At 46.3% G+C, this 16315-nt stretch overlaps 1 protein-coding gene across 1 annotated transcript; it reads right to left on the bottom strand.

Moving 5' to 3' along the window:
- Positions 1 to 1105: 1105 nt before the first annotated feature.
- Positions 1106 to 5194, bottom strand: PNMA6F (PNMA family member 6F). The gene is made up of 2 exons (XM_045383527.3): positions 4913 to 5194; positions 1106 to 4142 (listed from the first exon to the last, which is right to left on the bottom strand). The coding sequence occupies exon 2, from the start codon at positions 4069 to 4071 to the stop codon at positions 2353 to 2355; it is 1719 nt and encodes a 572-aa protein (XP_045239462.1). The 5' UTR covers positions 4072 to 4142; positions 4913 to 5194; the 3' UTR covers positions 1106 to 2352.
- Positions 5195 to 16315: the final 11121 nt, after the last annotated feature.

Below are 16315 nucleotides of genomic sequence, written 5' to 3' on the forward strand. Positions count from 1 at the left end.
CACACACAGGTCCACTCTGAACAGGGAAAACCAAGGAGCCCTGACAGGCTCTGGCAAGGTCAGCCAAGCTCTTCGCCCTCTCTTCTTGTCCTGTCCCTGAAATCTGGAGGGGCCCTTGGAAAGTGAGCAGTTGACTTGGCCCTGCTGAGACACAAGGGACAGACATGCTGGGGTTGTGCCCAGCCTGAAGAAGGCAGGGACAGCAGAGCACAGTGGGGGCCACAGGCATGCCCGCAGGGCACCCCGATGCGACACACTACAAGGGTCCCTGAGACACTGGTTAGGCACCTTCAGGCCGAGGAGGCTGCAGACCCAGCCCCAGGGACCTGCTGCCCCTGCCCCTCCCCGACAGCCCCGCAAAACTACCCCCCGCCCACGCCTGCACTCGCCTGTGTATGCCTAGTGTCTCCCAGGGCCCCTGCCGCCCTGCAGCCCTGCTGACTGCAGCTCTGCTCAAGCAGACAGGTCGCCTAGATCCAGGATTCCTCAGCCCGGGCGGGCAGCCACCCATTCCCAGCACTGGCTCCCAGGCTGCTTTGGGGCACCCTGGCTATCATCTGAGCCAAGGGGATGGTCGGAGGCTCTGTGCTCCAGAACAGCTGGAGGAAGCGTGTGGGCACAGACTGAGTGAGCTCTGGGAGACCCTCGCCAGGTCCAAGTCACTGATCCCGTCCCCTCCCCGCACTTGTGCAGGGAGGGGCCTATCAGTTGTCCCAGTCCTGTTGCCCACAGACTCTGGGTTAGTTAAATGGCTGATCGAGGACTACCCTCAATTTGTGGCGAGCTCCCTGGCCTGTTGGGAGAGAGAGCCAGTCCCAGGAGGGCTCAGGAGGGCGGGTTCCAGGATCCTCAGGCCCCCACTGAGGACTGCCCCTCCGGCCAGTGCTCAAGGAGGATTGCTGCCCTGGGGACTCAATCAGCCACTGCCCATGAAAACCAGAATCCTGTCGCCAGGCTTCATGCAGCCCAAAGAACCACACAGGCCCTCAGGGACCCTGCTCTGCCCACACACCAGTGTCAGCCTGGCCACTGTGGCCCTCACCCCACCCAACTCCATCCCCCGCAAACCTCACCTCCAGTTTCCCACAGCAGAGGTGAGGCTGGCTGGAACACTGAATGAAGTTTATTGAAGAGAAACATGTACTGAAACCATTGAAGAGAAGGGAACCACAACACAGAGAGAAACTGCAAATGGCCACCACAGGACGCAGGTCCCACACAGGTCCCAGGCCCCCTCCTCCTGGGGTTCCTGGCAAGGCGCCTCATCTACCCGCCCTCCTGCTGCCGACCCTGCTGCCACGTCCCTCCTTCCTGAGGGCCCCAGGGTCCGCCTCTTGCCAGGACAGTGGACTCTGGCAGAGTCCACCGGCTTCAGGGAGCCCCCTCCCAAGCCCATCCGCTGGGGCAGGGCCCTGTCCTATGGCCCTCACAGGACACCAAAAACACAGCAGGGAACACCCCCCCCCCGAGTCAAAGAAACTGAGTCACGAGTAACAACAAGAGTAGAATGCCAAAGCACAAAGCTCCCCGGGGAGCCTCAGGCAGGGCAAGTCTGCTCTGTCCCAGGTCCGGTTCTTCCTCACACAGTCATGGTCACCATCATGGTCACAGTCACCATCGTGGTCATGCTCACCATAGCAGTCACAGGACGAGCATCCACCGTGCCCTGGCGCCTCCTTCCACCATCTCCCAGGACTGTGCTGGGGGCCTCCGAGGAGGAACTGCTCAGAGAAGAACACACACAGCTCCACGAGAACGAGCAGCCCCTGGCCTAGGTCTACACTGGGAAAGCAGAGGTGATGCTCATGATGTGGGACAGACAGCAGCGAGCAGAGCCTGGGCTCGCAGGAAGCTCACAGCATGTGCCCCGGGCCCAGAGGCGGCTGCACCGATGTGCGCACAGCACACTACTTTGTGTAGGAACAACGGCTAGCGGTGGGTGAGTGGGTGTCTGCTGGACGTGTGGGTCACTATGGGGCCTACACAGGTGAGGGTGGGCTTCCAGGAACAGGGGGCAGCCTGCCCCAGGGATGGCAAGTGGGGGCCACCTCTTGGGAAATGCAGGCAGGTGGCACCCTTGAGAGAGCCTCTTTCCCCTGCCTCTCCCAACACAGGACAGGGGGTGGGGGCAGACATCTTCAGGCTGGCTGCTCAGGGCTCCCTCCAGGCCAGCTCCCCATTTGGTATCAAACGTGGTCATCTGGGTCACTGGGAAGGACTGGTGATGGTGGCCAGGGCCCCTTGGGGGAGGTGGGAGGCACAGCTCCAAACGTGGGCGGCCTTGGCCTGGCCTCCATCTGCCTCCAGGGTGCTGCTGCCTGGGAGGAGAGGAGCCCTCGGGGCCCTCAGAGCCTATTTGCCCGGGGGGGACTTGGGCTTGCCCACCTCCCCAGCACCGTCCTCATCCTCATTTTCTGACTCCTCCAAGATGGGCTTGAGCCCCTCCTGGGGAGGCTCCTCAGCCTCCTGGCCTCCGACCTGGACAAGGCCCTCTGGCTCCCAGCTGGGACCTCCTGGGGCCATGTCGACTCCACTGCCCATCCGGGCTGGGAGGCCCCCAGGGGCGTCGGGGGGCCTTGCCTGACCTAGGCCTTCAAGGCATGCAGGGGCATTTTCAACTTCCCCAGTGGCAGGGGCGCCCCTGGCAGCCTCTTTGGTGGCAGAAGCAGCCTCAGCAGCATCTTCCGCTCTGGGATCAGCCTCGCTGGCGTTCCCCTGGGTTGGGGATGCCTGGGCGGCGTCTCCACCGGCAGGGGACGCCTGGATGGCAGCTGGGTCTTCACTCTCCACTGGGGCTGCTGGCCAGGCCGCACACTGCTGGCTCCTAGCTGGGGAGGCCGCCAACACCTCCATGTCCCGGATGAGCCGCAGCAGCCTCAGGAAGCCGGGTGGCCTCCTCTCCAGCTGCATCCTCCTCAGGGTATCCTGAAGCGCCTCGCTGGGGTGGGCCCGAGACAGCACCTGCCGCAGTCGCAGGTAGTTGGCCATGGCTGGGTGGACAGCCCCCTTCTCCACGGCCTTCTGCAGCAGGCCTTCCAGGCGCACCACGAAGGCAAACAGCCCCTCCTGGGGCCCTTGTGTGCAGGTCAGGAACTTCATCCGCGAGGTCATCCACGTGTCCCGGCTCCTAAACACCTGCCCCAGCGCCGTCAGGCAGTCCTGCGCAGAGAAGTCGGGCTCTTCCTCCAGGAGGCCGCTCACGATATCCAGGGCCAGGCCATCCAAGCTATCCAGCAGCCGCCTCCTTCTCTCCCTTTCCGACGCATGGCACCACAGCTGCAGCATATCCTTGGCGTCCTCCAACCAGCTCTCAAAGGATTCTTCCACGCAGCCTGGCTGCTCCCTCCCGGAAAAGGGTCTCAGTTCCCGGTAGGCCATCGTTTTCATCAGAGGCCGCAGGGTCTGGCTCCATGACTGGGTCCAGGCCTCTACCTCACCTGCACCTACTGCCTCACCTACAGCTCCTGCCTCATCTTCACCTCCTTCCTCACCTGCACCTCCTTCTTCACCTGCACCTTCTGCCTCACCTGCACCTCCTTCCTCACCTGCACCTCCTTCCTCACCTGCACCTCCTGCCTCACCTGCACCTCCTGCCTCATCTTCACCTCCTGCCTTATCTGCACCTCCTGCCTCTCCTGCAGATCTTTCCTCATTCACACCTCCTGCCTCACTGACAGATCCTGCCTCACCTGCAGCTCCCGCCTCACCTGCGCCTCTGGCCACTGTTTGCCCCTGGGGCTGTGCAGGGAAACTGGGCATATCCTGAAACTCAGCATCAGGAACCTGGGGCAGGGAGATCACTTTCCAGGGTCCCCCTTTGCCTGCTATTTGGCGAGGAATCAAGCTTCGGTTTAAACCCTCAGTGAACTCCACCAAGGCTGCCCTGGCCCCGAGCTCCTTTCTGAATACCTTGATGAGCACTCGGTACCTGCCCAGGGGCGACAGGGCAGCCTGCACGGCCTCCTGGAACTCATGTTCCTCACAGTCGTCAGGGATATCCAGGATGAGCAGGGAGCGCTCTGTGTTCGCACCCATCCTCCTGCACCAGTCCCGAAGAATCGCCAGAGCCATCGCAGAGGACTTGAGGGAGGGAGCCTGATCAGACAGGAATGTGTGCTGACTGTTGCAGTCTCTGACGCAGCCTGTGAGTGCAAAGGGGAGAGAGGGATGTTGCTGCCAATCAACCCACCCCCACTACAGGCCTTTGCCCTCCCCTCCCAAGCACTGCAGCAGCCAGGGATCCACTCCCTCCCACTGCTGCAGCCCATGCACCCCCGAAGCCCTCCCCCAGTTGGTGACACTTAATCCCTTGGCACACACCCACAACCTCTATTGGGAGACCCCCTTTTGCCTGAGCTGATGTCCCCTTATCACACCACAACGAGTGCACCTCCCCCTCCCGCCATCATCTGTAACATTGCAGCCAGGAGTCCTCCCCTATCCAAGCCCCTGCAACAGGTAGCTCTCCCCCCACCCAGAGTCCCTGCGGCCAGGAGTCCTCCCCTACACAGATCTTCGCAGCCTGGAGTCCTTCCTTACCCAAACTGCGGAAGGGAAGCAGAGAGACCTCTCCCACTCTCTTTCCCAGCTCCAAACCAGGAGCCCCCTCCCTCTTTTGATCTTCCGTGTAACCTGGCAACCCCCTCCGCGTCCCCCACACCTGCAGCCAGAAGTCCCCTTCCTCCCCCCACAGCCAGAGCCCCCCTCTCTCCCATCGTCCCCTGCACCCCTGTAGCAGGAGCCCCCCTCCCGCCCCGCCAGACTGCTGCAGCCAGGAGCCCCCTCCTCCTCTCTCTGCGGGTGCTGGGCCGGACCAGGACCCTCTCTCGCGACCACTGCCTGCTGAGGCAGCGATCTGGCCCCTGCCCAGAGCACCCGCGGTCACTCTGGGGTCCCGCCAGCGCCTGCTCACTTTCTCCGATTCTGCGGACGCTGCGACACCCGCGGAAAAATGCCGCCTTCAAGCGGTGGAGCCCACTCTGGAGGCCGCCAAGAGGCCCTGGAGCAGGAGGGTGCAAGATCTCGCTTCAGTCACGCGGCCGCGCTGCGCAGCGCAGGGGTCTCCCAGGCCCGATGTGCTAAGACCACAGGGCTTCCCGCTTCTCCCAGAAGCCCCAGGTAGATGAGGAAGAAAAATTTCGTAGTCTCTGTGGAAGACAAGTGGCTAGACAGGAGGAGACATCTGTGTTGCCCTGGCAACAGGACCTGCATGGTAAGGGCTTAATGTTCCAAGGCTTGGAGCCTCTGGGAGCAACAGACCCACCGATTGGCCCTCTACCATCAAAATGACCTCCATCAGTAACTGTGGCAAATTGCTGGGATGGGGTGGACTAGAAGTCACGAGCAGGAGATCCTAAGACCAGGTCCCCAGGGTATTCACAGCCTGCCCTGCTCAGGCCTGGAATCCCTACAACATAGATCGATTGCTGGCTGTGTTCCTCATCACAGCTCTTTACCGCCTGGAGGCTGGCCTTCAACCACCTGGGCAGCCATTGCATAGGAAAGCGTGTAGGCTTTCAATCAGACAGATGCAGCCTCACCTAACAGCTGGGTGGCCTATATCTGTCAGTGAACATGTATGCCCATCATCTAGAAATGGGCAATAAAACACTTTCCTTTTTATACATTGCTGGCTATGAGTTTCTAATAAATAGTTTGGCTACACTGTTCATGAGGGATATTTTTCTGTAATTTTCTGGTTTTATATCATCTTTTTATCAGGATTTAGGTTTGTACTGGTCCCATAAACTGAGCTAAGAATTGTTCCCTGCTCCTCTATTTTCTGAAACTGTTGTGTAAAATTGGCAATTTTTGTTCCATAAATATTTGCTAGAGTTCACCCATGAAATCATCTGGGCCTGGATTTTTGTTTTATTTTTAGAAATGTTTTCTGTTAATAAATATATTTACGAAGTATAGGGCTATTCGTTTTTTCTATTCAATCCATTGGAAGTTTTGGTAAATTGCTTTGTTTCCAATGCACGGGTCAATTTTATCTAAGTTGTCAAAATTATTGTCATAAAGTTAATATTCCCTCACTATTCTTTTAATGCCTATATGACCTCTAATGATACCCCTCTTTCTTGGCTGATATTAATGATTCTTTTCTTTTTTCTTGATTAGCCTTCCTAAGGGCTATACATTTTGTTGCTCTTTTAAAATATGTATGATTTGCTTACTTTTATTTTGTTTTCTATTTTGTTGATTTCTGCTCTTGTATCTCTATCATCTCCTTCCTTCTACTTATTCCAGATTTACTTTGCTATTCCTTTTCTAGTCTCTTTAGGTGGAATGTTTTGTATATTTACTGATTTATATTAAATGTTAAATATATTTTATATATTTACTGATTTCCTGTCTAGTGGTTATATCAATTGCTGAGGCAGGGATGATGAAATCTCCAACTACAATTGTGGAAATGCCTAGTTGTTCCTTTGTACTGTCAATTTTTGTTTCATATGTTTTGAGGCTCTGTTATTGGGTGCAAACATATTTATGAGTTCTATGTGTTTCTGATTAATTGAACCTTACATAATTATTACCTCTATCTGAGGCAATACTCTTTGGAACTCCACTTTGTCTGCTATTAACATAGCAATTCCCACTTTCTTATGCTTGCCCCTTGCATGGTATATAATTTACAACCTCTTACTATCAACCCATCTGAGTCTCTATATTAAAATTGCATCTCTTGGAGACAGCAAAAGTCTTGCTCTTTTATTCATTCTGACAGTCTCTGCCTTTTAATTGGAGTGTTTAGCCCATTTACATTGAATGTTATGTTTGATATGTTTGGATTTAGGTCTATCCTTTTACTATTTGCTCCATCTGATTTTGATCCCATGTTCCCCATTTCCTGCCCAGATTAATCAAATATATTTTATAATTCACTTTTAATGTATCTATTATCTTCTTAGCTATACCTCTTTGCATTTTTGTAGTGCTCACTCTAGAGATTACGATGTATATCTTTAACTTTTTACTGTCTACTTAGAGTTAATATTGTACATAAATGTAAGAAACTCTCCATCATATAGATTCACTTCCATTCCACCTCATCCTTTATGCTATAGTTGCCAAGCCCTAGTATATACTATTAAACTGTTTACTTTAAAGTCATATTATTACAAAGAAATTAAGAGCAAATAACTATTCATTAATATTTACCCACACATTTACCATTTCCTGGGTTCTTCATTTCTACCCAAAGATCAAAGATTTCCTCTAGTTTCATTTTTCTTCAGATTGAAAGACTTCCTTTAATATTTCTTTTAGTGCAGTTCTGTTGATGAATTTTCTTAGCTTTCATGTATCTCAAAAGATATTTATTTCACCTTCATTCTTGAATTTGTTCTATTTCCCTAGATATAGAGTTCTGGATTGGAAGATTTTTTTTTTTCTTTCACTGTTTTAGAGATGTTGCTCCACTGTCTTCTGGCTTCCATTGTTTCTGATGAGAATTAAGTTCTTAATATGCTCCCATATGTAGTGTTTCATTTTCCTCTGACTACTTTCTTACCCTTCTTTGTTTTCAGTAGCTTGACTACAACGTACCTAGATGTTGCTTTCCTTTGTAGTTATCCTCTTTGTGGTTCATCGAGTTTCATTAAATTTGTAAATAATGGATTTCCCAAGAAAAATGATACTAGAGGAATTTTTCAGCCATTATTTATTCAGATAGCTTTCCTTCCCCATTTTCTCTATCCCATCCTGGCACTCAAAATACACATTTGAACTTTATATATTGTCCTACAGACCACTGAGTTTCCATTCCTTTTTATTGTTGTTCCTCTTGGTTTATCCAAATAGATCATCTCTATTGATCTAGCTTCAAGTTCATGATTTTTCTGTCATCTGCAATCTGTTATTAAAACAATCCATTGAATTTTTCACTTTATGTTTTTCAGTTCTGGAATTACAGTTGGTTTTTTTTCTCTTTTTTAAATTTTTATTTTAGGTTTAGGGGTACATGTGAAGGTTCGTTGCCTAGATAAACACATGTCATATGGGTTTATTGTACATATTATTACATCACCCAGGTATTAAGCTTGTACCCAATAGTTATCTTTTCTGTTCCCCTCCCTCCACCCACCCTCCATCCTCAAGTAGACCCCAGCGTCTGTTGTTTCCTCCTTTGTGTTCGTAAGTTATTATCATTTAGCTCCCACTTGCAAGTGAGAACATGCAGTATTTGGCTTTCTGTTCCTGTGTCAGTTCGCTAAGGATGATAGCCTCCAGCTTCATCCATGTTCCTGCAAAAGACATACTCTTGTTCTTTTTGTGGCTGCATAATATTCTATCATGTATATGTAGCATATATCCTTTATCCAGTCTGTCATTGATAGGCATTTAGGTTGATTCCATATCTTTGTTATTATGAATAGTGCTGCAGCAAACATTCATGTGCATGTGTCTTTATGGAAGAATGCTTTATATTCCTCTGGGTATATACCCAGTAATGAGATTGCTGGGTTGAATGGTAGTTTTGCTTTTAGCTCTTTGAGGAATGACCATACTGTTTTCCACAATGGTAGAACTAATTTACACTGTCACCAACAGTGTATAAAGGTTTCCTTTTCTCCACAACCTCGCCAGCATCTGTTATTTTTTTACTTTTTAATAATAGCCATTCTGACTGATGTGAGATGGCATTTCGTTGTGGTTTTCATTTCCATTTCTCTAATGATCAGTGATATTGAGCTTTTTTTCCATATGCTTTTTGGCCACATGTATGTCTTCTTTTGAGAAGTATCTGTTCATGTCTTTTGCGCACTTTTTAATGGGGTTGTTTGTTTTTCTCTTGTAAGTTTAATTTCCCTGTAGATTCTGGATATTAGACCTTTGTCACGTGCATAGTTTGCAAATATTTTCTCCCATTCTGTAGGTTATCTGTTTACTCTGTTGATAGTTTCTTTTGCTGTGCAGAAGCTCTTAAGTTTAATTAGATCCCACTTGTCAATTTTTGTTTTTGTTTTGATTGCTTTTGGTGTCTTTGTCATGAAATCTTTGTCTGTTTCTATGTCCAGGATGGTAATTGCCTAAGTTGTCTTCCATGGTTTTTATAGTATGGGGTTTTAGATTTAAGTCTTTAATTCATATTGAATTGATTTTTGCATACAGTGTAAACCATGGGTCCAGCTTCAATCTTCTGCATATGGTTAGCCAGTTATCCTAGCACCATTTACTGAATAGGGAGTCTTTTCACCATTGTTTGTTTTTGTCAGTTTTGTCAAAGATCAGATGGTCGTAGGTGTGCAGCCTTATTTCTGGGCTCTCTATTCTGTTCTATTTGTCTATGTGCCTGTTTTTGTACCAGTACCATGCTGTTTTAGTCACTGTAGCCTTGTAGCATAGTTTGAAGTCAGGTAATGTGATCCATCCAGCTTTGTTCTTTTTGCTTAGGATTGTCTTGGCCATTCATACTCTATTTTAGTTCCATATAAATTTTAAAATAATTCTAGTTCTCTGCAGAATGTCGATAGTTTGATAGGAATAGTATTGAATCTGTAAATTGCTTTGGGCAGTATAGCCATTTTAATGATATTGATTCTTCCTATCCATGAGCATGGAATGTTTTTCCATTTGTTTGTGTCTTCTCTAATTTATTTAACCAGGTTTTGTAATTCTCATTGTAGAGCTCTTTCACCTTCCTGGTTAGCTGTATTCCTAGGTATTTTATATTTTTGTGGCAATTATGAATGGGATTGCCTTTCTGATTTGGCCCTCAGTTTGGTTGTTGTTGGTGTATAGGAATGCTACTGATCTTTGTGTATTGATTTTGTATCCTGCAACTTTGCTGAAGTTTATTATCAGCTGAAGGAGCTTTGGGGCCAAGACTATGGGGTTTTCTAGATATAGAATCATGCTGTCTGCAAACAGAGATAGGGTGACTTTCTCTCTTCCTATTTGGATGCCCTTTATTTCTTTCTATCGCCTGATTGCTCTGGCTAGGACTTCCAACACTACATTGAACACAAGTGGTGAGAAAGTGTATCCTTGTCTTGTGCTGGTTTTCAAGGGGGAATGCTTCCAGCTTTTGCCCATTCAGTATAATGTTGGCTGTGGTTATTATTTTGAGTTATGTTCCTTCAATATCTAGTTTATTGAGAGTTTTTAACATGAAGTGATGTCAAATTTTATCAAAAGTCTTTTCTGCATTTATTGAGATAATCACGTGGTTTTTGTCTTTAGTTCTGTTTATGTGGTGAATCACATTTTTTGGTTTTCATATGTTGAACCAAACTTGCATCCTAGGGATGAAGCCTACTTGATCATGGTGGATTAGATTTTTGATGTGCTGCTAGATTTGGTTTTCAAGTATTCTGTTGAGGATTTTTGCATTGATGTTCATCAGGGATACTGGCTTGATGTTTTCTTTTTTTGTTGTGTCTCTGCCAGATTTTGGTATCAGGATTATGCTGGCCTCATAGAATGAGTTGGGGAGAAGTCCCTCATCCTCGATTTTTGGAATAATTTCTATAGGAATGGTAACAGATTGTCTTTGTACATCTGGTACAATTTGTCTGTGAATCTATCAGGTCCTAGGCCTTTTTTGGTTGGTAGGCTATTTATTACTGATTCAATCTCAGAGCTTGTTATTGATCTGTTCAGGGAATCAGTTTCTTCCTGGCTCAGTTTTGGGTGGATGTATGGGTCCAGAAATTTATCCATCTCTTCTAGGTTTTCTAATTTGTGTGCATAAAGGTCTTTGTAGTAGTTTCTGATGGTTGTTCTTATTTTTGTGGGGTCAGTAGTAACATTCCCTTAATCATTTCTAATTGTGTTTGTTTCTTCTCCTCCTCCTCCTCCTCCTCCTCCTCCTCCTCTTCTTCTTCTTCTTCTTCTTCCTCTTCCTCTTCCTCTTCCTCTTCTTCTTTTTTTTTAATTTTTTGACGGAGTCTCGCTCTGTCACCCAGCCTGGAGTGCAGCGGCGCGATCTCCGCTCACTGCAAGCTCCGCCTCCCGGGTTCACGACATTCTCCTGCCTCAGCCTCCCGAGTAGCTGGGACTACAGGCGCCCGCCACCACGCCCGGCTAATTTTTATTTATTTATTTATTTATTTATTTATTTATTTATTTATTTTGTATTTTTAGTAAAGACGGGGTTTCACCATGTTAGCCAGAATGGTCTCCATCTCCTGACCTCGTGATCCACCCGCCTAGGCCTCCCAAAGTGCTGGGATTACAGGCCTGAGCGACCGCGTCTGGCCTTTTCTTCTTAATTCATGTAGCTGGTGGCCTATTTTATTAATGTTTTCAAAAAACCAACTCCTGGAATTTCAAGCCTGTGGGTTTAATCTTGTGAGGTGCTGTGGAAGTGGGGCCTGCATGCTGTTGCTGCTCAGACCCCTGGATTCAGCCTCTTTCCTGGGGGTAGGTACAGGAGTCTAGCCTTCTACTTTGCCGAAGCTGCAGCTGCTTTTGCCAGAAAGCCCAAGTATCTAAGGTTCTCCTCACATGCCTGAGCGGCTGCTCTGCCAAGACTCCACGTGACTCTGTCAGACTGAAAACTGAAGGCCCTGGTGGAGTGGGTTCACAAGGAGATCTGCTGACCCAAGGGTTGCAAAGATCTGTGGGAAAAGCATGGTTTCCTAGGGTCGCTCATTCACTCACCACTCTCCTGGGTAGGGGAGGATCCCTTCGCTCCGTGTTGCTCCCAGGTGGGCCATTGTTCTATCTTGCTTTTTTTCGTTCTCTGTGGGTAAAGTTGTTTCCTTGATTAATCCCAATGTAAGTACCTGGATGTTTCAGTTGAAGGTGATGTATTTACTCGCCCCTTCTGTTCCTCTCTGTGAGAGCCACACACACTACCTGCTTCTAGTCAGCCATCTTGGCCACTCCCCCAATTGGTTCTTTTCAATAGTTTCTTTTTCTATACTAAAATTTCCTATTTAAAAATTCATTGTTATCCCCTTGGGCCATGTTTGTATATATTTTACATTTTTACACTTTTACCTTTTACATTTTACACATAACATTTACATTTCTACACTACACAATTGGCTTTGTGTAAATCACAGTAAACACAACAGCCAAAGTGATAAGTAGGGTTGGTGTATATAATTCATTCATTAATTTATTCATAGATCTACCCATTCAACAAGCATTTACAGTGTACCTACTGTGTCAGACATTATTTTAAGTCCTAGAAATTTAGAGACAAATTAGAAATAGTCCCTGTTCTTAAGGAGCTGCCAGAATGGTAAGAAGAGACAGGCATGTAAACAAATTTAGTAACACAACTTACTGGGGGTAGTGATAGGGTATGTACAGAGTACAGGGGGATACCAAGTGGGAAGGTCATACCTGGAAAGGGTCAGGAAAGTCCTCACAGGGAAGGTGTACCTTGCATTAGGATAGAGGAGGAAAGATAGAGGTACATATCAGAAACATAGCAAACAATCATCAAATGGCTTGAAGAACATTAGGGAGAGGTGTCCAGTGAGCAGGTGGACATTGAGATTTGGAAAGCAGAAGTTGGTCCCAGAGAGCCAAACCTGATGGCATTTAGCCTTAAGGTGGTTGTGTGAAGCTGGGTGTATTAGTCTGTTTTCATGCTGCTGATAAAGACATACCAGAGACTAGGTAATTTATAAAGAAAAGGAAGTTTGAGGGACTCACAGTTCCACATGGCTGGGGGGCCTCACACTCATGGCAGGGGGTGAAAGGCACATCTTACATAGCAGCAGGCAAGAAAGAAAATGAGAATCAAGCAAAAGGGGAAACCCCTTATAAAAACATCAGATTTCATGGGACTTATTCAGTACCATGAGAACAGCATGGGGAAAACTGCCTCCATGATTTAATTATCTCCCACTAGGTCTCTCCCACAACATGTGAGAATTATGGAGCTACAATTCAAGATGAGATCTGGGTGGGGACACAGCCAAACCATATCACTGGGTGAGGGGCTGATATCCCCAGATGGCACCACAGGTATCCTAAGAGGATGTGGGTAAAACAGAGTTGTTCTGAGCCTTAGTCAGTGAAGGAGATCAGAAAAGAATTTGTTGGAACTGAGGGCCAGAAGCCAAGCCTGAGACATTCATAACAAGTTTTACCTTTATACTTTAAGGACGCAGACTCTGGACTCAGACAGAGCAAAGTTCTAAGGCCAGCCATGTGGCATTGAACAAATTACTTAAACTCTGTTTGGCTCAATAACCAATTTCCATAACCATGAAACAGAAGTAATAACAGTGTCTGCCTCAGGACTGTTGTAAGAATTAGATGAGATAATATTTATAAAACAATGTCTGGCACATAGCAAACAATCATCAAATAATAGCCTTTGTTATCAATTTATTGTTTTAATGGATATGAAAAACTAGATAATTAATTTTAACCCCTTAATCACTAGATTGTAACACAGATGCATTCATTTATTTGAGAAATATTTATGAAGCATCTACTATGTGCCAGGCATGTTTTTTTTTTTTTTTTGGTACTATCAGGGAGAAATCAATATCTATGGTCTTAAGACCTTAACCTGGTGTTAAGATCTCAAAGGATCTATGAATCAGATGGCGAAAAATGAATCCTTATTTTTACTAAACTAACTAAACTTTAGTGTTTCCTTCAATTATGAATGTAGGCAACAAACTACAACAGTATCGGCAGTACATGTGACTTTGTCACCAACAGAAATAAATACTTTCATATCACATTACAGTTATTGCCAATAGCTAGACACATTCGCTGGAAATAACATTTCAACAATTTATGATATTGGTAAAGAACTTTTAAGTACTGCTATTTTATGCATTAATGAAGAAGCACATATATCAATATAAAAATCATTATGAGCATGCTTTATGTTCTTGACTATTGTCAGCCCAGGGTGAGTTTCCCTTGGATGCTTTTTCCCTTGAGTACCAGAACAATTCTTGTTTCTTCTAGTAATCTAGCATTATATCCTGGACACTGTCCATAATGAGTTCTAGTAGATTTGGCTTCTTAGTTTCTGTTATATTTCTCCAGAGATGGGTCATTGTTTGTTATTGTTGTGGTGGTGGTGGTGGTGGTGGTAGTGACGGTGGTTTGTTGTCTTAGTAGACAACTAACCTAGCTAAACTCACACTAAGTCTCCCCTGTATTGGGTACCAACTGCAATCTCCAGACCCCGTTTCCACAGTATTGGGCATCAGCTGAAACCTCTGCTCAGTTCTTTTCTTGGACTCTGCCCTGTGCATGCATAGCTCCAGGGTCAACCAGAGATTTGGGCAGAGTGTACAGGCCAAACATGGAGCTCGTCCATACGGTGCTTCTCTGCTCCCAGATATTGCCCCTCCTGCTTTCCCTCTGCCATGGCCACCCTAAAATCTGCTCTCTGGGTCTCTGAGTTTTAGCCACCCAGCACAGCATTCTCTGTGGCCCACACTCACATGCAGACAAGCAAGAAACTCACCTTTGCAGAGAGGAACAAGGTTACAAACCTCACCGCAGTGCTCAGCAGTTCGGGCTCCCCTGTTGCTCCCACCAATGACTGGGCAGACATTGCAGACGCTGCCAAGAGAACCACAGCTACCAGTGCTTCTCAAGGAATGGGTGGCATGACGCCTGCCACCAGCAGCCCAGCCTGAGTGAAATCTGTGGGGACCCTGCTTCTTCCCACCTCGGGCCTCAGATTCAATGGGTAGTGGGTTCATGTGATTGGTGGAGCCTGAGTTAGGTGCCCAAGCTGTAGCTACAAGGGAAGCTGGGAGAGTGAATACTAACCATCTTCGGGATCTACAGTGGGAGGCAAATTCTACTTCGTGGGATGGGGCAATGCCCCAAACAAAGAATGGTTAATATAAAAATGATTGTCATTGTCTACTTTATATGGTATTAAATGGACAGAAGAAAGAAGAGAAACACAGGTTAAGAAACAAAACACACAGATTATCAATATCAGGAATCAGGGTGGCGTTATCACTGTAGATAATAATAGAACATCATGTACAACTTTATATTAATAAATTTGGCAACTTACATGAAATGGGCAAATTTCTTGAAAGATACAAATAGCAAAGCTCAGTCAAAAAGAAATAGATACAGGCATACCTTCGAGATAGTATGCCTTCTGTTCCAGACCAGGACAATAAAGCAAATATCACAATAAGCCAGTTACCCAAATTTTTTGGTTTCCCAGTGCATACAAAACTATAGCCTATTAAGTGTACAATAGTATTATGTCTGAAAAAATGTACTCATCTTAATTTTAAAATATTTTATTGCTAAAAATGCTAATGATCATCTCAGAGTTTGGTGTGTGCTGAGGGCCTTCTTACCATGTCCTCATATGGTGGAAGGCAGACACAAAACAGCAAGTTAACCAAATGCTGCACGAAGCCTCTTTCATAAGGGCCTTAATTCCGTTCTGAGGTAGTAGCCCTCTGGCCTAATCACCTTTTAATAGATCTAGGTCTCTCTCTCTTCTCCCTTCTGTCCATTTAATACTACATAAAGTAGACAATGACAGTGCCTCACCTCTTAATAATATCACATTGGCAACACCTGAATTTTGGAAGGGATACATTCAAACTATACCATCCAGTCTCAGGTATTTTGTCATGGCAGTGCAAATTAAGACAATTTCCAAATATTTTGTTGAGTGAAAGGAACCAAACACAAAAGAAGACTTATTATAATATTTTATTATATAAAACTCTAGAAAATACCTTATAGTGACAGAAAGCAGATAATTGGTTGCCTAGGGACAGGAGAGGAGAAGAGAAAGGGATAGTCATGGGCATGAGGAAATTTTGAAGGTGATGGAAATCCTTATTGCCTTGATTGTGGTGATGGTTTCATACGTTTGTGTGTGTGTATGTGTGTGAAAGCTTATCAAGTTGTTTAGCTGAAACATGACAAACTCACAGTTTACTGTCTGTCAAATATATCTCAGTATAAACAGACAACCTACAGAATGGGAGAAAATCATCTGACAAAGGTCTAATATCCAGAATATAACCCTATCAAAAAATGGGCAAAAGATGTGAACAGACACTTCTCAAAAGAAGACATACAAGTGGCCAACAAACATATGAAAAAAATGCTCTCATCACTAATCATCAGAGAAATGCAAATCGAAACCACAATGGGACAGTGTCTCACTCCAGTGAGAATGGCCATTATTTAAAAGTCAAAAAATAACAGATGCTGGAGAGACTGTGGAGAAAAGGGGATGTTTATACACTGCTGATGGGAATGTAAATTATTTCAGCCACTGTGGAAAGCAGTTTGGAGATTTCTCAAAGTACTTAAAACAGAGCTACCATTTGACCCAGCAATCCCAGTACTGGGTATATACCCAAAGGAAAATAAATCATTT

The sequence above is a fragment of the Macaca fascicularis genome, chromosome X, assembly GCF_037993035.2.
Source record: "Macaca fascicularis isolate 582-1 chromosome X, T2T-MFA8v1.1".
NCBI classification, from domain to species: domain Eukaryota; kingdom Metazoa; phylum Chordata; class Mammalia; order Primates; family Cercopithecidae; genus Macaca; species Macaca fascicularis.